Below are 24,464 nucleotides of genomic sequence, written 5' to 3' on the forward strand. Positions count from 1 at the left end.
CACACACATAAGGCAAATGTAACACGTTCAAATTGAGATTTTTTTAAATTGACTCAGAATGTGGAAGTGGTGAAACGGTGGGAAGTATTGGAATATGAGTATCTCTACTATAGTTCCTCATAGTTAGCATAAATGCAATGACTTCCCTAGCATAAAAAACACCTGCGAGACACTGTGACCTTACTAACGGCTTAATTTTTCCTTACTGAGAAAAAAATGTTGTTGTACAATTTTATTAACAAAAGTTACAATGTAAACAGTAATACTTTGAATTAGTTACAACATATTTCTAGCAATAATCAAGTATGTTCTTTGTTGTTGAGTATTGTGGCTTTTTTGGCTGTGGACAAATTGAATTTCTCCACAGCAATAAAATCATTTTGAATTTGTGTTCTTACGATGTATAATGTTTATAAAAAATATGAATCACATTACGGCAAAAAAACACGATAAAATATTTAATTTAACTGATTAAAAAAAATCACCTCGACCGGAACTTTTCTTCTCGGAACTGTTGTTTCTCGTCGAGACTTTTCGCACGGACTTGTTATCTTGGTGGTCGACATCGCTTTTTTCGAGCAGCGATATTTGTTTGAATGAACATTACTGCTGATATTAAATAACGAAAACGGAATCGAAAATATCTCTAAATTATATTTAATAAGTTTTGTGTTTCCCGCACAAATCTGCTTGTGTGCCGGACACATCTAAAAATATGCAAAAATCATACAAAATACGGCCGGTTGACAGGTATGAGATTGGGCTAAATCATAGTCTCTTGAAATGAATTGTTGGCTGCAAAAGTGCAACCGGTGCTCTCCTGCCACCTGGTGTTCTATGTGTGTATATGCTATACACTGGTGAGTAACCCATTAATCTCTTCTTTTCCTTTCGACTTTTCCCTTCAAGGGGTCGCCACAGCAAATCAGTGTCCTCCATCTTTAGAGGTTTGATCCGCATGTTTGTTTTGGCCAAGTTTTTACGTCGGATGCCCTTCCTGACACAACCTTCTGTATTTATCCGGGCTAGAGACCGGCACAAGAAGAAATGCGTCCCTTTGTGGCTACAGAACAAGCAACTCGCTCAGTAAAAGGCTCCCAAACACAAAATGGTCATCGGCACAGCAACATTCAAAAAAGCAAAAACTATACTCACCCTGATCTTACCGTGAAACGGGCATCTCTTTCCTTACATTACATCACAAAAAGTAACCCATAAATAATAATAATAATACATTACATTTTAAGCGCCTTTCAAAGCTGTCAAGGACACTTTACAGTCACAGACAAGCATAGGTACTATAATAAATAAAATATAATACAATGCAATAATAAATAAAAGAAGAAGGATATAGATATAAATTATTTGTGGTGTAGGGAGTTCCCATCCCCATCATGCTATATGGATTTTGAACATAGTAAAAATGACTACAATACTTTAAACCGGAAAATCCCCCAAGAGCCTTTTGGATGGAAATCAGGTGAAAACAAAATCAGAAAAAAACTTATCGTGAGTGTAAACTTTACACTGTAAAGTGACCTTGATAGTTTATGATGATGATGATGATTATTATTATTATAAAAAAACAGCAGCATACGACACCTCTTTTGGCAGTGTAAAAGAAGATCTTTTATTTTCTTTTATACACATTGTACAAACACGCACATTGTTTCTTCACGTGGAAATTGACCTGATTGACAGTGATGGAAATGACGTGGAGAGCTCAAATCTCAGGCAAAGTTATTTTTAAGGAAATTAATGAGTCCGTTAGTGGACGCGTCATGGGAGTGAACTTCTGCGGCGTCCTGCAGCTCAGGTTCAATTTTCTTTGCCAGTTGCTTTCCCAGTTCCACGCTAATAACATGTAACATAGGACATAGAATTAGGAATGATTATATTAATTATAAAATCACAGTTGACAATGAAGTAAAAAAAAAAAGATCCTCACCCCCACTGGTCAAAGCTGTTAATTTCCCACATCAAGCCCTGGATGAAGATTTTATGCTCATACATAGCTGAAAAAAACATACGTAATTTTATTTAAAAATGAACAAAAGATCCATCAAAATGGAGTCACAATTGGGGATTCTATCGTGTGTTCCGACCCAGCGTATTAAAATTAAGATACTGTTTGTTGTCTTTCCAAAATAAATAAATAAGAATGCTCAATTCCTAGTTTGGCCTTAGTTCTCACCAATTAAAGCACCGAGCGTGTAAGGGGTCAGTTTCTTGAAAATGATGGAGTTGGTGGGCCGGTTTCCTTGGAATACCTTAAAGTACACACAAAAATAGGTATGATATAAAGTACCATACGAGTTATGTATGGTTGTGACCCACTTTGTGTGGCAGAATCTTTTCCAAAGCTTCCCCAGTTAGCCCACTAGCTTCCAGCTCTTTCCGGGCCTCCTCGGTGGTTTTTCCCCTCATGAGAGCCTCCGTTTGGGCCAAAAAGTTGGCCACCAGGATCTGTAAACCCATGTCGGAGATGTTTATTCGGACACTGTGAACAAAGGCTCAAAGATAGGAATATTGCTTTTTACTGCCGGCAGGGGATGAAGCCATTCATGACCGACGCCTAATCTCTGCAGCCCTCTGCTAAACTATTGAGAGTCTATGCAAATTTAAAGGACAACCGCAACCATTTTTTGTTTGCTAACTGACATCAGAAAAACGTTTTATAGCATCTAAAATACCCAAAACACGCAGTGTGATATTTTTATTCAAATGCAAAACACCAATAAAAATGACTTAAAGTGTCCAAAATCTGCAAAAAAATTGAGCTGCGAATTGGGCATTTTCAGAAAGTCCCGCCCCCATTTCGTGACGTCACGCCAAGACGTCTTGCATTGCTGGAGAATCAAAACAATGGCTTCAGATTCGGAGAAGATGCTTTCTTGTTACACATCCAGTTATGAATATGATTCAAATAGTTCTGAAGAAGAAAGCATACATGTATGCAATCGATTAAAGAAGTCCTCCCGTATCAATTCGAGCTGTCAGGACTCCATGGCGCTGTTCGGCCATGTGGTTTGGTGTTCTCCCGCCAAAAACTAGTCCGCCATCCATTGTGGCGCTCCATGTGTTTCCCGAATAGTAGTTCGCATGCCAAGATTATATTCTCACGGATTTAAAGCGAAAAGTTCGTTAGCTAAAGCGATCGTAAGCCGAGGTATCACTTTAGTTAGAAGTAGCATTTCAATGGTTGATGGATCCCACGTCCGGCCCCATGAGCGAATGTTCGCTTATGTCCACTTGCCTTATGGTGTAGGTTGTCCCTGACAGGGTGCTGCGATTGTGCCGGGATGAGGAAGTCAGACGGTACCATGCGCGTTCCTGTATTAACAAGGCACAAACCATTTGACTCTGTCATTACACTGATATTTGAATGGTCTTTCTGACATTGAGTGGTGTGTTGAATTGAAGCTACCTTGATGGATAAGTTGGTAGAAAGCATGCTGCCCATTGGTGCCTGGCTCACCCCACACGATGGGTCCGGTGTGATAATTTACACGAGTGCCGTGCTTGGTGACGTATTTGCCATTGGATTCCATGTCACCCTGCATCCCAAAAAAAAAATGCAGGAAGAGGTGAAAGTCATCAAATTAACCTTTAACAGGGTGTGAGGTAAAACCAGAATGATCTGTAAAATGTTGCAGTCGATGACTGTCAGATGTTCGATCGGACACTGTGGACGAAGGCTCAAACCCAGAAAGATTGTCTTTTACTGCCGGCAGGAGACGCAGCCATTCATGACAGACGTCTGAATTCTGCAGCCCTCTGCCAAGCTATTTATATGCAAATTTAAAGGACAACCGACACCATTTTTTTTTGTTTCCTAACTGACATCAGAAAAAAAAAACGTTTTATAGCATCTAAAATACCCAAAACACAAAGGCTAATATTTTTAGTCAAATGAAAAACATCAATAAAAATGACTTAAATTGTCCAAGATCTGAAAAAAAAATTGAGCTGCAAATTGGGCATTTTCAGAAAGTCCCGCCCCCAGTTCGTGACGTCACGCCAAGACGTCTTGCATTGCTTGTGAATCAAAACAATAGTTTCAGATTCGGAGAAGATGCTTTGATGATACTCATTCATTTATGAATATGATTCAAATCGTTCTGAAGAGGAAAGCATAAATGTTTGCAATCGATTAAAGAAGTCCTTCCGTATCAATTTGAGCCGTCAGGACTCCAATGTAGCGTCCCAGAAAATGTACAAGATGGCGTCCAAGCTTGGTTGTCCTTTAAGTGACACATTAGTAAAACATAGTTTTCTTGACTATAGTACCACGCCCCTGAAACGTTCTGAGCCCCAACAGCTGTAAGCAATAAAACATTGTCTCTTCCATGAACTGATAAATTTGTATCCTGGCTAATGAGCTCTTCCTGTGAAGGGGTTTTAAGTCGTAAATTGCTTCGGTGATAAAGGAGTATCCCAAGTCCTAAATTCTGTCCAAGGCCGGATCTCTCTCCGAGATGAAGATGACAGTTTAACAAGCTGTGGCTGTTGACCTCAGATTGACCCCAGGCTGTCTGTGCTTCAATTGTGTATTCGAGTCACACATGTTGACTAAGCATATAACAGCATCATAACTTCTTCTTCTCTATCAATGACACTGTTATGTCTACTATTGCTGAAATTCTTAAATCAAAGAACATGGATTGTTTTTGCGGAGGTGTTGACCTGCTGGAAATAGGCAGCAAAGCGATGCATGTACTGGTCGTAGGGCAACATGGCGTGGGTCTCTGTGTGGAAGAAGTTGATGTACCAGATGCCCAACAGAGCAAGCAGCACTGGAGCATTTTTATCCAGGGGAGCCGTGCGGAAATGCTTGTCCTGGAGAGATAAGTTAAACATTTCTGTTCAAAATAATGAGTATTTTTCTCTACATTTAATTGATCATCTGAATGACCGACCATCCAGTGGGCGCCTGCCAGCAGCTTCTCAAAGTTGTCAAAACCTAATGATAAGAAAAAAAAAGGTCAAAACACGAACGTGCTTCCCGGTAATTAGTGTCATTTTTTTAAATGTATTGTCGCAAACACATTTTTTATTATACATTATGACTCTTAAATGTTCTAATCTAATATCTGTCGAAGCATCTTAGAAAAACAGTATTGACATTCTTATTCTTTTCATTTTAGCATAAGTGTTAATATTATTGAATGCATATAGTTTAAAGGACAACCGACATCACTTTTTTGTTTCCTAACTGACACCAGAAAAACGTTTTATAGCATCTAAAATACCCAAAACACGCAGTATGATATTTTTAGTCAAATGCAAAACACCAATAAAAAATGACTTAAAGTGTGCTGAAATTGCAAAAAATTAAAACCGGAAGTGGCCAGTTTCAGAAGGTCCCGCCCCCTTGTTCATGGTGTCACACTAAGACGTCTTGCATTGCTCAAGAATCAAAACAATGGCTTCAGATTTGGAGAACATGCTTTCCTGTTACACGTGCAGTTATGAATATGATTCAAATAGTTCTGAAGAGGAAAGCATACATGTTTGCAATCGATTAAATAATTTATCCTGTGTAATTTTGAGCCAATAGGAGGGGGTGTCACACCCAAAACAGGCAGAAGATGGCGACAAAGCTCCGTGTGTAATAATAATACATGGGCTCAATGGGCTCAAAATGTTTGTCACAACACACAAGGATTCACCATCGTGTTATTTATGTTTTCCTTCTAATTTCGCCATCAACACGGATCAACAGACCAAAGTTTTCAGACCAAACAAAGTACCGCAAAATGCATTAACGTGACGAAGGGACTGCTGCAATGTGTTCTTTCTCAGTCAGGGGCGTTCCTTCAGTGACGTGACGTGAGGACTCGTCACCAACTCGAAAACAAGACTTCCTGAATATTCAGTGCGAGTCTTAAAACGTAAAATATAGCTATATGCGGTGGAATCTTTGTAAAATACGCTCAGTAGAAGTCATTTGAAGCGATTTTACAAATTATGGACACAACTTGTCCGGAGACGTCGGTTGTCCTTTAAGACTTTTCTTTCATTCTCTGTCATGAGAAAGTTGTCACAGATCCAGTAAGGGATCACATAACAACTTGTAATGTACAAACCAATGTGCAAGGCAATGGCCATTCCAATCGCTGACCACAAGGAGAAACGTCCTCCAACCCACTAAAAGGGAAAAACACACACGTATTCACAAATGCATTGATATCAAAATCAAAAGCGATAGACAAAACATATAACATGGTGACACAAAGCCAATGTACTTAAAATAGCAACCAAATGCAGCTCAACAACCTTTATCTATGGGTCAGTTTGTACAGTAACCTCTGCAAGAGAGAATGTCACCGCCAATAATAACTGAGGGGGAGGCACGAGGGGAGGGCATCTGCTTACTCCCGAGCTTGAACCCCCAGCCCCGGTCACAAAGTTGTACTTAAATATAGCTGCCATACAGAAAGAACACTCACGTCCCAGAACTCAAACATGTTCTCTGTGTCGATGCCGAAGTCCTTCACTTTGGGCTGAAAGACAGAAAGGCGGCATTTAGCGACAATCGCTAATCGCTAGCTAGCTCGGTCGCTCGCTAGCTAGCTCGGTCGCTCGCTAGCTAGCTCGGTCGCTCGCTAGCTAGCTCGGTCGCTCGCTAGCTAGCTCGGTCGCTCGCTAGCTAGCTCGGTCGCTCGCTAGCTAGCTCGGTCGCTCGCGAGTATACCTGTCAACCTCGGCTTGTAGTTGCCATTATAAATGATTACAATTCCCATATAAAAGTTGTAGTATGCTGTACATTATTTGAAATGATTTAAAAAAAAAACGCTAACACAAGCAAAAATACAGACATCGTACCGCGCATGCGCACCTTATGCTTAGGCAGCGATTAAAAATATATACAGTACGATTGATGATTACTTTTGCTGCTTTGCCGTGACGATAGTAGCGATTATTAGTAGGGGCATTATTGTCGTTTGCTACCAGAAGTTTGGATTTGGGACTGGATTTGAGCCAAAATGGTCTTTGGAAGATCACTTCACAATTGCATTGTTTTCCCCTGTATAAAAGTTGTATTACGCCGTACATTATTTGAAATGATAAAAAAAAAAACGTATACAATACGAGGGAAACGTATAAGTTGACAGGTATGCTAGCTAGCTAGGTCATTCTCGAGCTATCAAGATCGATGAATTTGATCATGTATATCATGTCACTTACGCCATTGGTAGACAGAGCGACAAAGTGTTTTGCCACAGCGTTTTTCTGTGGTGAAATGAAAATATGGTCATTTTTTGTTTAGCTAGCATGAAAAGGAACATCTGCTGTCTAAGCTCACACTCACGTACATCTTTGGCGTGTTCCAGGAACCACGCTTTGGCCGACTCTGCGTTTGTGATGGTCTCTTGAGTGGTGAAGGTCTGACAAAAATGGCCATGAAATGGAAAAAAAAACGTGTTAGATGTATGAAATTCTCTCAATTGTCTTTGATGCTAATAGAAACATGTACATGGTGTGCTGTGTTAAGTGCCATTGAAGATGAAATATTTCTGTTTTTAAAATTGTTTCTTCTGCTTGTATAAACCTCTTAAGTTCATGAAAATGTCAAAACAAGTTGATCATATTCACTCAAAATTAATTTGGATGTTTATTATTATTATTATTATTTTAATGAAATGTGCATGAGAATCCTCAAGCCGTTAAAGTATCTTTGCTAAATTGTCTTTGCCAACCCACAGTTTAAGCCCCTCCAGTACCTTGGAAGCAATGATGAAGAGAGTGGTCTCAGCATTGAGCTGCGCTAGCGTCTTGGCGATGTGTGTCCCGTCAATATTGGACACAAACCACACGGCGGGTCCATCCTTGGAGTACGGTTTGAGGGCTTCTGTCACCATCAGGGGCCCCTGCCAGTCACCCACATCGCGTAAGAAAAATGTTAAGTACATGTGCAACTTTCAAGATTGACTTAATTTTACCATCCAATTTTTCAATGTACGTCCAAAACTTTTCGTTTCAGTTCGTTATTCACAATTCGGTGGATTTTAACAAGGAGCTACAATCGATTGATTCTTGAAAGTACCAATACATTTCTTGGTGTGATTTTCCTTGTCAATATTCGAACCTGTACAGTATATCTACTTACATTTAATATTTTATTTTCTTATTTCAGTGAGAAGTCAAAACATATTAGGAGAGCACTCACAAACTGTGGTTACCCTCAGTGGTCTTTTAACAAATGTCAAAAGTAAAGACTGGGGAATTAAACCAAAAATTCCGAAGATACTAAAAGGAGAGGAGTACCTGTCTGGGAACCAATTAAGTTCGTAAGTTGAGGTCTCACTGTAGTTCAAAAAAGTCATCATAACCTTGACACTAGAAGGGGGAAGGAAGCCTGCTCCAAAATTCCAAATGCCGAGCACGTAAACACAGATTAGATTCGGGAACCTAAGAAGGGCACCCATCAAGCACCTTCCTATCTCGAAGTTTTGAAGCACATCGGTGACAGTTTTATTTTCTACCTACTCCCCTCATCTGCTCACCCGCCGAGATGAGGTTAAAGTTGCTCTTATCACATTGTGGAGGACGCATGTATAGAGGGCTTCCATTCATAGATATCTATTTACAAACATTTGTTCTCGCACTCACACCTCGGGACAATTTCGATTGTTCAATCAACTTGCTCTGTATGTTTTTAGAATACAGTGAGACCTCAACTTACAAATACCTCAATTTACAAACTTTTTGTCTTACAAACATCAAATTTACGAAAATTAAACCTTATAATAAGCACTGTTTTCATAATACACACCCACCACGGCTGGCGGAGTGATCTTCGGCGGAAGCACACGACCGAACAGCACCAGAGGTTAAGTTACCAACAGTCCTTATGGAAGGTGAGTCTCCTTCCATAAGCCATCAACGACCATCAAAAAGGTAAATAAAACTTTATTTTACAGCACAGTTTATTTCTTTAATTACAGTCGCCATGTAATGCGCCTCTCTTTCCAAACAGTAATTCCCTTTGACCTTCGACCTCCAACGCCATTCCATCAAGCCATAAATGACCATCACAAATGTAAATAAAGTGACTTTATATTACAATGCAGTGTATTTCTTTCATTACAATACAATAGCACATTTATTATAAGGTATGTTGTGCGTAGTTTTAAGGCTTATTTAGTGTAAAAGTATATTTTATGGAAACCCGGGAACGGATTATTCCCATTTTAATGGTTTCCTATGCGAAATTTTTTTTGAGATACACACTTTTCACCTTACACACTCTGTCTGTGAACCAATTAAGTTCGTAAGTTGAGGTCTCACTGTATTGGAAGGAACCAAAGTACCCAGAGAAATTACTCACAAGATCTGATCCTCCTATTCCAATATTGACAACGTCTGTGATGCTCTTCCCTGTGTAGCCCTTCCATTGACCGCTACGAACCCTCTGATATAAAATTAAGAAAGAACAACAGACAAACAACCAGATGTGACTTCACACTTGTTTTTTTTATATATATATTTATGATGCAATTTTACTCACATGACAGAAATGCTTCATCTTCTCCAGGACCTTATTAACATCCGGCATCACATCTTTGCCGTTTACCAAGATGGGAGAGTTGGAGCGGTTTCGTAGAGCCACGTGGAGTACAGCACGACCCTAAAGCGCATGGACACGTTCGTAAAGATCCAAGACTAAACTATTTGACACTTTGGTTTTCACGATGCAATGTCCTGATAGTCTTGAAAATTTTATAGTACCCTTCATAGTTTCAAAACACAGATCGTATCTGCCAAACGTGATCTGATGTGACTTGCCAAGTACAGTGATACATCGGCTAACGAATGCTTTAGCTAACGACTTTTCGCCTTACGAATATTAAATTCACGAGAATATAATATATATATTCTCGTAATATATATAGAATATAATATAATCTTGGCAATATAATATAATCTCGGCAAACGAACTGTTTCGGGAAACACACGGAGCGCCACAATGGCTGGCGGACTAGTTTTCGGCGGAAGAACACCAAACCACACGGCCGAACAGTGCCACCGTGGCTGCCGGACTACTTTTCCACACCCACTTTCTTTGAGTGCACGCAGTGCAAACGTGGTTTGTTATCGAGTGGATATTTTACCTTTTTTTTTAGAACGAAAAAGACCCCATCTCAGGCTAGTGTTAAGAGAACACAAAAGAAAATTACGATCGAGCAGAATAAGGAGATCATGGAAAAACACGAACGAAAAGCAGCTTGCAGGGGACAGTGTGTGAGGGTATTATCGTGGAGAAAGCACGGCAACTTCACTCGGATATCACCAAGAGGCAAATACATCAACGACCATCACATAGGTAAATAAAACGACTTTATTATACAGTACAGTTTATTACTTTAATTACAATACAATATCACATTTATTATACATAAAATAAGGTATAGTTTGTGTAGTTTTAAGGCTTATTTAGTCGAAAATTATGTTTTATGGGGACCTGGAAATGGATTATTCTCATTTTTAATGGTTTCCTATGGGAAATCAATGTTTGGAAGACACACTTTTCGCCTTACACACACTTTCTGGGAACCAATTAAGTTTGTAAACTTATCACTGTATCTGTCACTGTAAACGTATCACTGTACAGTAATCCAGAGTACAGTGTCAACATTTTATTAAATTTCAAGCTAACCTGTGCCAGAAGTAGCAACGCAGCCCCAGAAGACAACCAACCTTATCTCCAAATAACTATGGTGTACTTTTTCTTGTTCTTTTTATATCCAGTATACTTTTCGTACCTCAGTAAAATTAATCTTTTCTCCGGTGAACATGGTCTCTCTGGCCGCTTCCATGCCTCTCGACTTGGCCTGCCAAAGACACAAACTACGTGGTCTTTTAAAGAACACAGAAAATGCTGATATTTCAGCACGCCAGATGATATACCAGCTCCACCAACATCTTCATGACATCTTCGGTGATGAGATTCTTGGAATAGTCCAACAGGATCTCTCCGTCATCGGTCTGCAAGGTGAGACTGGAGAAAATACAATACATATTGATTTATATAGCACTTTAACAACAGCAGAAGCTGTAACAAAACGCTTAACATGGACAGCTATCATATACAGGAAATAAAGCAGTCAAAAAGATAGTAGAAAGTACCAGGGAGTGAAACCAAGATCAAGTCGGTATCATGAAGAGTCGAATGCCAAAAGACTACGCGTGAGTTCTGAGCCTCCGTTTAGTTTTTTGGCATATCGAGTAAGACCTGAGGTGTCGGGAAGATGTGTAGGGGTGGATGAACTTGGAGCGGTAAATAGGAGCAAGGCCAGTTCAAGATTTGGAAACAAATACAGTGATACCTTGGCTTACGAACTTAATCGGTTCCCAGACAGAGTGTGTAAGGCGAAAAGTGTGTATCTCAAAAAACAAATTCCCATAGGAAACCATTAAAATGGGAATAATCCGTTCCGGGGTTTCCATAAAATATACTTTTCAACTAAATAAGCCTAAAATACTACACACAACATACCTTATTCTATGTATAATAAATATGCTATTGTATTGTAATGAAATAAATACACTGCATAAGGCGAAAAGTGTGTATCCCAAAAATTAATTTCCCATAGGAAACCATTAAAATTAGAGTAATCCGTTCCCAGGTCCCCATAAAACATAATTTTCTAAGCCTTAAACCTACACAAAATATACCTTATTTTATGTATAATAAATGTGCTATGGTATTATACTTAAAGAAATAAACTGTACTGTATATCAAAGTCATTTTATTTACCTTTGTGAAGGTCATTGATGGCTTGATGGAAAGGAGTGGCCGGTTTCCTAAGCATTAAACACTTGATGAGGAACGTAGCCTTCTTCTTTGGACAGCCGCCCTCATTTTAAGCTCATATGACTCCAGACCCATTTAATTTAGGAATTAACTCTTTTTTTTCTGATGAAAGAAGACAGTCTAACGTTTCTCATGTTGCATTGAATATTTATGTAGTCCTAAAACTCAATATTCTGTGGGTGCTGGAATTCAAGTGAAAATGACACAAACCCTGGCACTGGAGTACTGGAGTGGACACATTTTTGCACGTCTGGCAGTGTATGAGTTAAAAAGGTTGGTAGTTGGAGTGGGACAATAGCAAACCTGTTGTTATTTTCATTACGTTATATTTTTTTACTTCTGTAATGCCAAAATTTCCACATAATATAGCCCGTTCGTTTACACTTTTTTATTTTACTTTATTTAGCTTTAACATATCACAGTGTCAGTTTCAAGTCAAACTCAAGTATCATTCATTTTTGATAAACAAGACCCACGTTTGAAAAATTGGCAACTGAAATCTGACTTGGATCAAGTCAGATCACTCGAGTTGATGCAAACACAGCATAATAACAGAACACAAGAGCCCAGTTTAGGTGGGATGCTTCCTACCTGAATTTGTGGAACCTCTCCTTGTCACTTTCAAACATGTGCCTCATGTTGAGGTTCAAGGCATGGGCCGTGTACCATTCCTGCAACCGCTGGAAAACGGGGTCATGCGGGAGTCCCATGTTGTTGAGTCCAAAGTTGGGCTGAGTGGGACCGAGGGGGTGAGCACCAAACATTTTTGTTGGGCAAGCCCGGGCTCCTCCTACTCTTTCTATATTCAGACATGGTGCATGAATGTCACACCTCCTCCCCCTTGTGTGTCCTCAAGGGTTTGCACTGCATATTTGGCACTTGTGGAAAAATAACATTTTTCACACTCTGTACTTCAGTATAAGTAAAGATTTAAAGGACAACCGACGCCTCCCGACAACTTGTGTCCATAATTTGTAAAATCACTTCAAATGACTTCTACTGAGCGCATTTTACAAAGATTCCACCGCATATAGCTATATTTTCCGTTTTAAGACTTGCGCGGAATATACAATAAGTCTTGTTTTCGAGTATGTGACGTCACGGAGGGAACGCCCGTGACCGAGAAAGCGACACACAATGCATTTTGCAATACAGTGAGACCTCAACTTACAAACTTAATTGGTTCCCAGACAGAGTGTCTAAGGCGAAAAGTGTGTATCTCAAAAAACAAATTCCCATAGCAAACCATTAAAATGGGAATAATCCGTTCCCGGGTTTCCATAAAATATACTTTTCAACTAAATAAGCCTAAAAAACTACACACAACATACCTTATTCTATTTATAATAAATGTGCTATTGTATTGTAATGAAAGAAATACACTGCATTGTATAATAAGGTCACTTTATTTACATTTGTGATGGTCATTTATGGCTTGATGGAATGGCGTTGGAGGTCGAAGGTCAAAGGGAATTGCTGTTTGGAAAGAGAGGCGCATTACATGAGGACTGTAATTAAAGAAATAAACTGTGCTGTAAAATAAAGTTTTATTTACCTTTTTGATGGTCGTTGATGGCTTATGGAAGGAGAGTCACCTTCCATGCCCCCCCTCAACGGACGCCTCCTGGCGGCCCACCTGGTTTCGACGGGTGAGCCTCGTGGAAGTCTCTCAGGAGCGACGGGTCCAGAATCCAGGTTCGCGGAACCCATTGACGGTCCTCCGGTCCGTAACCCTCCCAGTCGACCAGGTACTGGATGCCCTTTCCCCTGCGGCGTGAATCCAGGATCTCCCGCACTGCGTATGCCGGTCCTCCATCCACCATCCGCGGGGGGGGGGGTTGGGCAAGAGGGGGGGCCAAGGGGCTGGACTCCACCGGTTTGATGAGAGATACATGGAAAACCGGGTGGATCTTCATGGAGGCGGGCAGCCGAAGTCGGACCGCGACCGGGTTAATGATGGCCTCCACAGTGAAGGGGCCCGCGAAACGCGGACCCAATTTGGGGGTTGTCCCGGCCAGCCGTAGGTCCCTTGTGGACAACCAGACCTTCTGGCCCACCTGGTAGGCTGGCGCGGAACGGCGACGGCGATCCGCGACCCTTTGGTTCCGGACTGCCGTGCGTGATAGGGCTGCCCTGGTCTCCCTCCATACCCGATGGGCCCGCCGAAGATGGTGTTGTATCGACGGGACCTCCACCTCCCCTTCCTGTGTGGGAAAGAGCGGCGGCTGGTAGCCATAAGCCGACATAAACGGTGACCGACCTGTGGCTGAGGAGACCAGGGTGTTGTGGGCATATTCCACCCACGGGAGATGGATGGACCAGGCCGAGGGACGATGAAGGCATACGCAGCGCAGGGCCGCCTCCAGGTCCTGGTTCTTCCGCTCGGTCTGGCCGTTGGACTGTGGATGGTAACCGGAGGACAGGCTGGCCGACGCCCCCATGGACCTGCAGAAACGCTTCCAGACCCGGGATACGAACTGGGGCCCTCGGTCCGACACGATGTCAGTGGGGATCCCGTGGAGACGGACGACGTGTTTGACCAATAGTGTCGCCGTCTCAATGGCGGACCGTAACTTGGTCAACGGCACGAAGTGTGCCGACTTAGAAAACCGGTCCACTATTGTGAGAATGACCGTCTTACCACGGGATGGGGGGAGGCCGGTGATAAAATCCACTGATATGTGGGACCAAGGGCGCGGGGGAACAGGTAGGGGGCGGAGCAGTCCTGCCGGAGGCTGATGGGAGACCTTGCCACAGGCGCACTCCGGGCAGGCCTTAACAAAGTCCGCCACGTCGTCGCGGGGCCGCGGCCACCAGAATCGCTGGGAGACGAGGTGCTCGGTGCGGCTCACCCCTGGGTGACACGCCACCTTGGATGCGTGCCCCCACTGGAGCACCTCCGAGCGCAGCGACTGGGGAACGAACAGTCTGCCTGTGGGACACTTATCGGGAGTCGGGGTACCTTTTAATGATTCCATGACCCTCCGTTCGACCTCCCACTGGAGCGCCCCCATGATCTGGCGGCCGGGCAGGATGGGTTCCGCAAGGTCTTCCTTGTCTGCTGGCTCGTGGATCCGCGAGAGGGCGTCGGGCTTGGTGTTCTTTGTTCCTGGACAGTAGGTTAGGGTGAAGGAGAAGCGTGTTAAGAAGAGCGCCCACCGTGCCTGGCGTGCGTTCAGCCTCTTGGCGGCCCGGATGACCGCCAAGTTCTTATGGTCCGTAAGCACGGTGAACGGCTCCTTCGCCCCTTCGAGCCAGTGCCTCCACTCCTGAAGAGCCAATACGACGGCGAGCAGCTCCCTGTTGCCCACGTCGTAGTTGGCTTCGGCGGAGCTGAGGCGGCGGGAGAAGAAGGCGCAGGGGTGGAGCTGCTGGTCGACTGAGGAGCGTTGGGAGAGTACTGCCCCAACGCCTGAGTCCGAGGCGTCTACCTCCACAATGAACGCGCCGTTGGGGTCTGGATGGCGGAGAACTGGGGGGTGAGAGAAAGCCTCTCTCAGCAGCCGGAACGCGGCGTCCGCTTCTCTCGTCCACCTGAACGGGGTCTTAGTGGAGGTGAGTTGGGTGAGAGGGAGGGCTTTCCGGCTGTAGTCCCGGATGAAGCGGCGGTAGAAGTTGGCGAACCCCAGGAAGCGTTGTAACTGCTTGCGAGAGGTGGGTGTGGGCCATTCTACTACCGCTTCGGTCTTGGCTGGGTCAGCCCGGATCTGCCCCCGCTCCACGATGAAGCCCAGGAAGGATAAGGAGGAGGTGTGGAATTCACACTTCTCGGCTTTGACGTATAGTCGATTCTGCAGCAGCCGCTGCAGAACTAGCCGGACGTGCTGGCGATGTGCCTCAAGGGACTCAGAAAAAATTAAAATGTCGTCCAAATACACAAAACAGAAAATATTCAGAAAATCCCTCAAGACATCATTAATAAGGTTCTGGAACACAGCGGGTGCATTGGTGAGACCAAACGGCATCACCAAGTACTCGAAGTGTCCCAGAGGTGTCTTAAATGCGGTCTTCCATTCATCCCCCTCTTTGACCCGAACAAGATGATAAGCGCTCCGGAGGTCCAGTCTAGTGAAGATGGTCGCGGCCTGGAGGGACGCGAAGGCGGAGTCAATCAGTGGGAGCGGGTATTTGTTCTTTATAGTTATTTCGTTGAGTCCCCGATAGTCCACGCACGGACGCAACGATTTATCCTTTTTAGTGATAAAAAAGAACCCCGCTCCCAGAGGTGACCTTGATGGCCGAATGAGCCCGGCCGCGAGCGAAGAGTCAATGTAGTCCCGGAGAGCCTGTTGTTCGGGTTGGGAAACGTTGTACAGACGAGAACTGGGAAACGGAGCGTTGGGCTGAATGTCAATGGCGCAATCATAGGGACGGTGCGGTGGTAACGACAGGGCGCGGTCCTTGCTGAACGCCTGTCGTAAGTCGTGGTAACAGGGCGGCACCCCCTCTAGGCTAATCTCCTCCCTAGGGTAGCTGTGAGATGGTGCCGGCCCACCCGCGGCCGACCGGAGGCAGTGAGCGTAGCAGAGGGGGCTCCACCCCTGAATGGTAGGTCCGTCCCACGAAATGGCCGGATTGTGGGTCCCCAGCCAAGGTAACCCGAGCACGATGGGAACCGAGCGTGAACGCATCACGAAAAACCGCCGGTTTTCCACGTGATTGCCCGAGAGTACGAGTCGAAGCGGCACGGTTTCTTGCGTAACCTCGGCGAGTAACCGACCGTCGAGATCGAGTATGCTCCGACTCGCCCCCAGCTGAACAACCCGACACCCCAACGCCGACACGACGCGCGGGTCTATAAAACAGCCGTCGGCCCCCGAGTCCACTAAGGCCCGAACGGACATTGTCCTGGTGGGACCGTGTATAACGGCATCCAGCTCCAGTCTCCGCGACGTGAACCCCCCCGCGGACCTTAAGGGAACCCGTTGCTTGTGTGGACGGGGTAACTTACAGTCACTGGGGGTCTTTCCGGGAAGCCCCAGCAGAAGCTGTAACAAAACGCTTAACATGGACAGCTATCATATACAGGAAATAAAGCAGTCAAAAAGATAGTAGAAAGTACCAGGGAGTGAAACCTAGATCAAGTCGGTATCATGAAGAGTCGAATGCCAAAAGACTACGCGTGAGTTCTGAGCCTCCGTTTAGTTTTTTGGCATATCGAGTAAGACCTGAGGTGTCGGGAAGATGTGTAGGGGTGGATGAACTTGGAGCGGTAAATAGGAGCAAGGCCATTTCAAGATTTGGAAACAAATACAGTGATACCTTGGCTTACGAACTTAATCGGTTCCCAGACAGAGTGTGTAAGGCGAAAAGTGTGTATCTCAAAAAACAAATTCCCATAGGAAACCATTAAAATGGGAATAATCCGTTCCGGGGTTTCCATAAAATATACTTTTCAACTAAATAAGCCTAAAATACTACACACAACATACCTTATTCTATGTATAATAAATATGCTATTGTATTGTAATGAAATAAATACACTGCATAAGGCGAAAAGTGTGTATCCCAAAAATTAATTTCCCATAGGAAACCATTAAAATTAGAGTAATCCGTTCCCAGGTCCCCATAAAACATAATTTTCTAAGCCTTAAACCTACACAAAATATACCTTATTTTATGTATAATAAATGTGCTATGGTATTATACTTAAAGAAATAAACTGTACTGTATATCAAAGTCATTTTATTTACCCTTGTGAAGGTCATTGATGGCTTGATGGAAAGGAGTGGCCGGTTTCCTAAGCATTAAACACTTGATGAGGAACGTAGCCTTCTTCTTTGGACAGCCGCCCTCATTTTAAGCTCATATGACTCCAGACCCATTTAATTTAGGAATTAACTCTTTTTTTTCTGATGAAAGAAGACAGTCTAACGTTTCTCATGTTGCATTGAATATTTATGTAGTCCTAAAACTCAATATTCTGTGGGTGCTGGAATTCAAGTGAAAATGACACAAACCCTGGCACTGGAGTACTGCAGTGGACACATTTTTGCACGTCTGGCAGTGTATGAGTTAAAAAGGTTGTTAGTTGGAGTGGGACAATAGCAAACCTGTTGTTATTTTCATTACGTTATATTTTTTTACTTCTCTAATGCCAAAATTTCCACATAATATAGCCCGTTCGTTTACACTTTTTTATTTTACTTTATTTAGCTTTAACATATCACAGTGTCAGTTTCAAGTCAAACTCAAGTATCATTCATTTTTGATAAACAAGACCCACGTTTGAAAAATTGGCAACTGAAATCTGACTTGGATCAAGTCAGATCACTCGAGTTGATGCAAACACAGCATAATAACAGAACACAAGAGCCCAGTTTAGGTGGGATGCTTCCTACCTGAATTTGTGGAACCTCTCCTTGTCACTTTCAAACATGTGCCTCATGTTGAGGTTCAAGGCATGGGCCGTGTACCATTCCTGCAACCGCTGGAAAACGGGGTCATGCGGGAGTCCCATGTTGTTGAGTCCAAAGTTGGGCTGAGTGGGACCGAGGGCGTGAGCACCAAACATTTTTGTTGGGCAAGCCCGGGCTCCTCCTACTCTTTCTATATTCAGACATGGTGCATGAATGTCACACCTCCTCCCCCTTGTGTGTCCTCAAGGGTTTGCACTGCATATTTGGCACTTGTGGAAAAATAACATTTTTCACACTCTGTACTTCAGTATAAGTAAAGATTTAAAGGACAACCGACGCCTCCCGACAACTTGTGTCCATAATTTGTAAAATCACTTCAAATGACTTCTACTGAGCGCATTTTACAAAGATTCCACCGCATATAGCTATATTTTCCATTTTAAGACTTGCGCGGAATATACAATAAGTCTTGTTTTCGAGTTGATGACGATCCCCTATGTGACGTCACGGAGGGAACGCCCCTGACCGAGAAAGCGACACACAATGCATTTTGCAATACAGTGAGACCTCAACTTACAAACTTAATTGGTTCCCAGACAGAGTGTCTAAGGCGAAAAGTGTGTATCTCAAAAAACAAATTCCCATAGCAAACCATTAAAATGGGAATAATCCGTTCCCGGGTTTCCATAAAATATACTTTTCAACTAAATAAGCCTAAAAAACTACACACAACATACCTTATTCTATTTATAATAAATGTGCTATTGTATTGTAATGAAAGAAATACACTGCATTGTATAATAAGGTCACTTTATTTACATTTGTGATGGTCATTTATGGCTTGATGGAATGGCGTTGGAGGTCGAAGGTCAAAGGGAATTGCTGTTTGGAAAGAGAGGCGCATTACATGAGGACTGTAATTAAAGAAATAAACTGTGCTGTAAAATAAAGTTTTATTTACCTTTTTGATGGTCGTTGATGGCTTATGGAAGGAGAGTCACCTTCCATGAGGACTGTCACGTTCCGGCGGCGACAGTGGCAGCTGGCGAGCAGGAACGTGTGGTATAGGCGGTGGATCGTAGAGCAGGACAGAGGCGTGGGGACCGGCAAAGGATTTATTAACATAAAGCGCGGGTCCGAAAATGCGCGGACCCGGTAAAAACTCGTGAAACAAACTCAAAATGACAACTGACAATGTTAGTGGGTGAGTGGCGGCAATCCACCCAACCACACTAACCAAGAAAATAAAGTGGCACACGGGGGTGCAAAACAACCTACGACGCGGTGCAAACAACAAACGCGTTCGTGGCTAAAATCATTCCTCGGGCGAAGCAAATAATGTACTGGTAACAAGTTCCACGTACTAGCTTGGCATAAGGCGAAGTATCTTCCGACGCTGGGTGGATGCCAGCGTCGGGTTTAAATGTCCACAGTTAATGAGGAGGGAATTGACAGCAGCTGGCGAGCGGCGGGAACGGAGGCCCCGCCCCGCTGTCAACTGGCTCATGACAGTACCCCCCCCTCAACGGACGCCTCCTGGCGGCCCACCTGGTTTCGACGGGTGAGCCTCGTGGAAGTCTCTCAGGAGCGACGGGTCCAGAATCCAGGTTCGCGGAACCCATTGACGGTCCTCCGGTCCGTAACCCTCCCAGTCGACCAGGTACTGGATGCCCTTTCCCCTGCGGCGTGAATCCAGGATCTCCCGCACTGCGTATGCCGGTCCTCCATCCACCATCCGCGGGGGGGGGGGTTGGGCAAGAGGGGGGGCCAAGGGGCTGGACTCCACCGGTTTGATGAGAGATACATGGAAAACCGGGTGGATCTTCATGGAGGCGGGCAGCCGAAGTCGGACCGCGACCGGGTTAATGATGGCCTCCACAGTGAAGGGGCCCGCGAAACGCGGACCCAATTTGGGGGTTGTCCCGGCCAGCCGTAGGTCCCTTGTGGACAACCAGACCTTCTGGCCCACCTGGTAGGCTGGCGCGGAACGGCGACGGCGATCCGCGACCCTTTGGTTCCGGACTGCCGTGCGTGATAGGGCTGCCCTGGTCTCCCTCCATACCCGATGGGCCCGCCGAAGATGGTGTTGTATCGACGGGACCTCCACCTCCCCTTCCTGTGTGGGAAAGAGCGGCGGCTGGTAGCCATAAGCCGACATAAACGGTGACCGACCTGTGGCTGAGGAGACCAGGGTGTTGTGGGCATATTCCACCCACGGGAGATGGATGGACCAGGCCGAGGGACGATGAAGGCATACGCAGCGCAGGGCCGCCTCCAGGTCCTGGTTCTTCCGCTCGGTCTGGCCGTTGGACTGTGGATGGTAACCGGAGGACAGGCTGGCCGACGCCCCCATGGACCTGCAGAAACGCTTCCAGACCCGGGATACGAACTGGGGCCCTCGGTCCGACACGATGTCAGTGGGGATCCCGTGGAGACGGACGACGTGTTTGACCAATAGTGTCGCCGTCTCAATGGCGGACCGTAACTTGGTCAACGGCACGAAGTGTGCCGACTTAGAAAACCGGTCCACTATTGTGAGAATGACCGTCTTACCACGGGATGGGGGGAGGCCGGTGATAAAATCCACTGATATGTGGGACCAAGGGCGCGGGGGAACAGGTAGGGGGCGGAGCAGTCCTGCCGGAGGCTGATGGGAGACCTTGCCACAGGCGCACTCCGGGCAGGCCTTAACAAAGTCCGCCACGTCGTCGCGGGGCCGCGGCCACCAGAATCGCTGGGAGACGAGGTGCTCGGTGCGGCTCACCCCTGGGTGACACGCCACCTTGGATGCGTGCCCCCACTGGAGCACCTCCGAGCGCAGCGACTGGGGAACGAACAGTCTGCCTGTGGGACACTTATCGGGAGTCGGGGTACCTTTTAATGATTCCATGACCCTCCGTTCGACCTCCCACTGGAGCGCCCCCATGATCTGGCGGCCGGGCAGGATGGGTTCCGCAAGGTCTTCCTTGTCTGCTGGCTCGTGGATCCGCGAGAGGGCGTCGGGCTTGGTGTTCTTTGTTCCTGGACAGTAGGTTAGGGTGAAGGAGAAGCGTGTTAAGAAGAGCGCCCACCGTGCCTGGCGTGCGTTCAGCCTCTTGGCGGCCCGGATGACCGCCAAGTTCTTATGGTCCGTAAGCACGGTGAACGGCTCCTTCGCCCCTTCGAGCCAGTGCCTCCACTCCTGAAGAGCCAATACGACGGCGAGCAGCTCCCTGTTGCCCACGTCGTAGTTGGCTTCGGCGGAGCTGAGGCGGCGGGAGAAGAAGGCGCAGGGGTGGAGCTGCTGGTCGACTGAGGAGCGTTGGGAGAGTACTGCCCCAACGCCTGAGTCCGAGGCGTCTACCTCCACAATGAACGCGCCGTTGGGGTCTGGATGGCGGAGAACTGGGGGGTGAGAGAAAGCCTCTCTCAGCAGCCGGAACGCGGCGTCCGCTTCTCTCGTCCACCTGAACGGGGTCTTAGTGGAGGTGAGTTGGGTGAGAGGGAGGGCTTTCCGGCTGTAGTCCCGGATGAAGCGGCGGTAGAAGTTGGCGAACCCCAGGAAGCGTTGTAACTGCTTGCGAGAGGTGGGTGTGGGCCATTCTACTACCGCTTCGGTCTTGGCTGGGTCAGCCCGGATCTGCCCCCGCTCCACGATGAAGCCCAGGAAGGATAAGGAGGAGGTGTGGAATTCACACTTCTCGGCTTTGACGTATAGTCGATTCTGCAGCAGCCGCTGCAGAACTAGCCGGACGTGCTGGCGATGTGCCTCAAGGGACTCAGAAAAAATTAAAATGTCGTCCAAATACACAAAACAGAAAATATTCAGAAAATCCCTCAAGACATCATTAATAAGGTTCTGGAACACAGCGGGTGCATTGGTGAGACCAAACGGCATCACCAAGTACTCGAAGTGTCCCAGAGGTGTCTTAAATGCGGTCTTCCATTCATCCCCCTCTTTGACCCGAACAAGATGATAAGCGCTCCGGAGGTCCAGTCTAGTGAAGATGGTCGCGGCCTGGAGGGACGCGAAGGCGGAGTCAATCAGTGGGAGCGGGTATTTGTTCTTTATAGTTATTTCGTTGAGTCCCCGATAGTCCACGCACGGACGCAACGATTTATCCTTTTTAGTGATAAAAAAGAACCCCGCTCCCAGAGGTGACCTTGATGGCCGAATGAGCCCGGCCGCGAGCGAAGAGTCAATGTAGTCCCGGAGAGCCTGTTGTTCGGGTTGGGAAACGTTGTACAGACGAGAACTGGGAAACGGAGCGTTGGGCTGAATGTCAATGGCGCAATCATAGGGACGGTGCGGTGGTAACGACAGGGCGCGGTCCTTGCTGAACGCCTGTCGTAAGTCGTGGTAACAGGGCGGCACCCCCTCTAGGCTAATCTCCTCCCTAGGGTAGCTGTGAGATGGTGCCGGCCCACCCGCGGCCGACCGGAGGCAGTGAGCGTAGCAGAGGGGGCTCCACCCCTGAATGGTAGGTCCGTCCCACGAAATGGCCGGATTGTGGGTCCCCAGCCAAGGTAACCCGAGCACGATGGGAACCGAGCGTGAACGCATCACGAAAAACCGCCGGTTTTCCACGTGATTGCCCGAGAGTACGAGTCGAAGCGGCACGGTTTCTTGCGTAACCTCGGCGAGTAACCGACCGTCGAGATCGAGTATGCTCCGACTCGCCCCCAGCTGAACAACCCGACACCCCAACGCCGACACGACGCGCGGGTCTATAAAACAGCCGTCGGCCCCCGAGTCCACTAAGGCCCGAACGGACATTGTCCTGGTGGGACCGTGTATAACGGCATCCAGCTCCAGTCTCCGCGACGTGAACCCCCCCGCGGACCTTAAGGGAACCCGTTGCTTGTGTGGACGGGGTAACTTACAGTCACTGGGGGTCTTTCCGGGAAGCCCCCAACTGGGACAGTCCGGGGCTCGATGACCCAACTTGCCGCAGAGCTGGCATGCCGGGCCGGTGTTGCGTCGCTCCGGCGCCCGCTCAACGGCCCTTTCGACCCCCATCTCCATCGGCTCCACGGCCGCGTGCCCCCCACGCGGAAAGGTCCGGGCACCCCCTCGGGTCCCTGCTGGCGGCTCGAGATTAGCCTGGGCAGCCCGCTCCCGGGCCCTGTCTCGCATCCGGTAGGACTGTTGGTAACTTAACCTCTGGTGCTGTTCGGTCGTGTGCTTCCGCCGAAGATCACTCCGCCAGCCGCGGTGGGTGTGTATTATGAAAATAGTGCTTATTATAAGGTTTAATTTTCATAAATTTGACATTTGTAAGACGAAAAGTTTGTAAGATAAGGTGTTTGTAAGTTGAGGTCTCACTGTACTTTGTTTGGTCTGAAAACATCGTGTTGATCCGCATTGATGGCGAAATTAGAAGGAAAACTACATAAATAACGCAATGGTGAATTGTTGTGTCGCACCAAGACTACAGATTGTGGTAACACCATAAAGAAAGTGTAATTCCCAGCACACAAATCAGCCCATTTTCAACTGAGCTTGTGCGCCATCTTGTGCATTTTCTGGGCGCTACATTGAAGTCTTGACGGATCGAATTGATACGGAAGGACTTCTTTAATCAATTTCAAACATTTATGCTTTCCTCTTCTGAACTATTTGAATTATAGTCATAACTGGATGAGTAACAAGAAAGCATCTTGTCCGAATCTGAAGCCATTGTTTTGATTCTGCTTTTGGGAAGTCAAATAAAATAGTTTCAAGAAAATATTCTCGTAAATTACAAAATATTAATTATTATTATCATTGTCATGGTTATATTTATCGTTATTTTTGTTATTATTATTAGTCTTGTTGTAATTTTTAATAGTTAGAAACCAAATTTATGTGCTTCTTTTCATTTAAAGCTATCCATAACCTTGCCCCCATACTTATCTGACCTTCTTCAAATTTCTATTCCCTCTCATTCCCTCAGATCCTCTTCCTCCCTGTATTTGATTTATTATAGTATTTATGCTTGTCTGTGACTGTAAAGTGCCCTTGAGAGCTTTGAAAGGCGCCCAAAATAAAATGTATTATTATTATTATTATTATTATTATTATTATTATTATTATTATTATTATTATTATTATTATTATTAAGATAAATCATCTTCAACGACTTGGAAGTTCTGTTTGTTATGGAATGTAGAGAAAGAGATGCCCATTTTACGGTAAGATCAGACCATTGTCATCAAATGGTAAGTATAGTTTTTGCTTCTTCAATGTTGCTGTGCCGATGACCATTTTGTGTTTGGGAGTCTTTTACTGAGCGAGTTGCTTGTTCTGTAGCCACAAAGGGACA

The 24,464-nt window shown here is 45.5% G+C and overlaps 2 protein-coding genes across 2 annotated transcripts; both read right to left on the reverse strand.

The window, feature by feature from the left end:
• Window positions 1-1,605: 1,605 nt before the first annotated feature.
• Window positions 1,606-12,569, reverse strand: gpib (glucose-6-phosphate isomerase b). The gene is made up of 18 exons (XM_088993035.1): window positions 12,413-12,569; window positions 10,915-11,005; window positions 10,770-10,838; window positions 9,515-9,634; window positions 9,335-9,418; window positions 7,728-7,874; window positions 7,320-7,391; window positions 7,192-7,236; window positions 6,453-6,506; window positions 6,090-6,150; window positions 4,920-4,963; window positions 4,687-4,839; window positions 3,428-3,557; window positions 3,257-3,333; window positions 2,338-2,466; window positions 2,195-2,270; window positions 1,949-2,015; window positions 1,606-1,854 (listed from the first exon to the last, which is right to left on the reverse strand). Exons 1-18 carry the CDS (start codon window positions 12,529-12,531, stop codon window positions 1,731-1,733), a joined length of 1,662 nt encoding a protein of 553 aa, XP_088849161.1. The 5' UTR covers window positions 12,532-12,569; the 3' UTR covers window positions 1,606-1,730.
• A 77-nt stretch (window positions 12,570-12,646) lies between these two features.
• LOC148900943 (uncharacterized) lies at window positions 12,647-23,296 on the reverse strand. Its single transcript, XM_088993177.1, has 7 exons — window positions 21,717-23,296; window positions 20,840-21,626; window positions 18,163-18,302; window positions 16,884-16,896; window positions 15,446-16,809; window positions 14,569-15,355; window positions 12,647-12,685 (listed from the first exon to the last, which is right to left on the reverse strand). The coding sequence occupies exons 1-7, from the start codon at window positions 23,294-23,296 to the stop codon at window positions 12,647-12,649; spliced, it is 4,710 nt and encodes a 1,569-aa protein (XP_088849303.1).
• Window positions 23,297-24,464: the final 1,168 nt, after the last annotated feature.

This window comes from Hippocampus bargibanti, linkage group LG03, assembly GCF_051943395.1.
Source record: "Hippocampus bargibanti isolate YZ-2025 linkage group LG03, ASM5194339v1, whole genome shotgun sequence".
NCBI classification, from domain to species: Eukaryota; Metazoa; Chordata; class Actinopteri; order Syngnathiformes; family Syngnathidae; genus Hippocampus; species Hippocampus bargibanti.

Bases quoted from the DNA above. Each gene is read 5' to 3' on its own strand.
- gpib (XM_088993035.1), bottom strand. From the start codon at position 12,531: ATGGGACTCCCGCATGACCCCGTTTTCCAGCGGTTGCAGGAATGGTAC. The intron at 9,635-10,769 runs GTACGAAAAGTA...CATGCGCTTTAG, and splicing joins AAAAGATTAATTTTACTGAG to GGTCGTGCTGTACTCCACGT. The intron at 7,237-7,319 runs GTACGTGAGTGT...ATTTCACCACAG, and splicing joins TCCTGGAACACGCCAAAGAT to AAAAACGCTGTGGCAAAACA.
- LOC148900943 (XM_088993177.1), bottom strand. From the start codon at position 23,296: ATGCGAGACAGGGCCCGGGAGCGGGCTGCCCAGGCTAATCTCGAGCCG. The intron at 15,356-15,445 runs GTTCGCCAACTT...GACCCCGTTCAG, and splicing joins CAGTTACAACGCTTCCTGGG to GTGGACGAGAGAAGCGGACG. The intron at 12,686-14,568 runs GTCTCCCATCAG...CCAAATATGCAG, and splicing joins CGGAGTGCGCCTGTGGCAAG to TGCAAACCCTTGAGGACACA.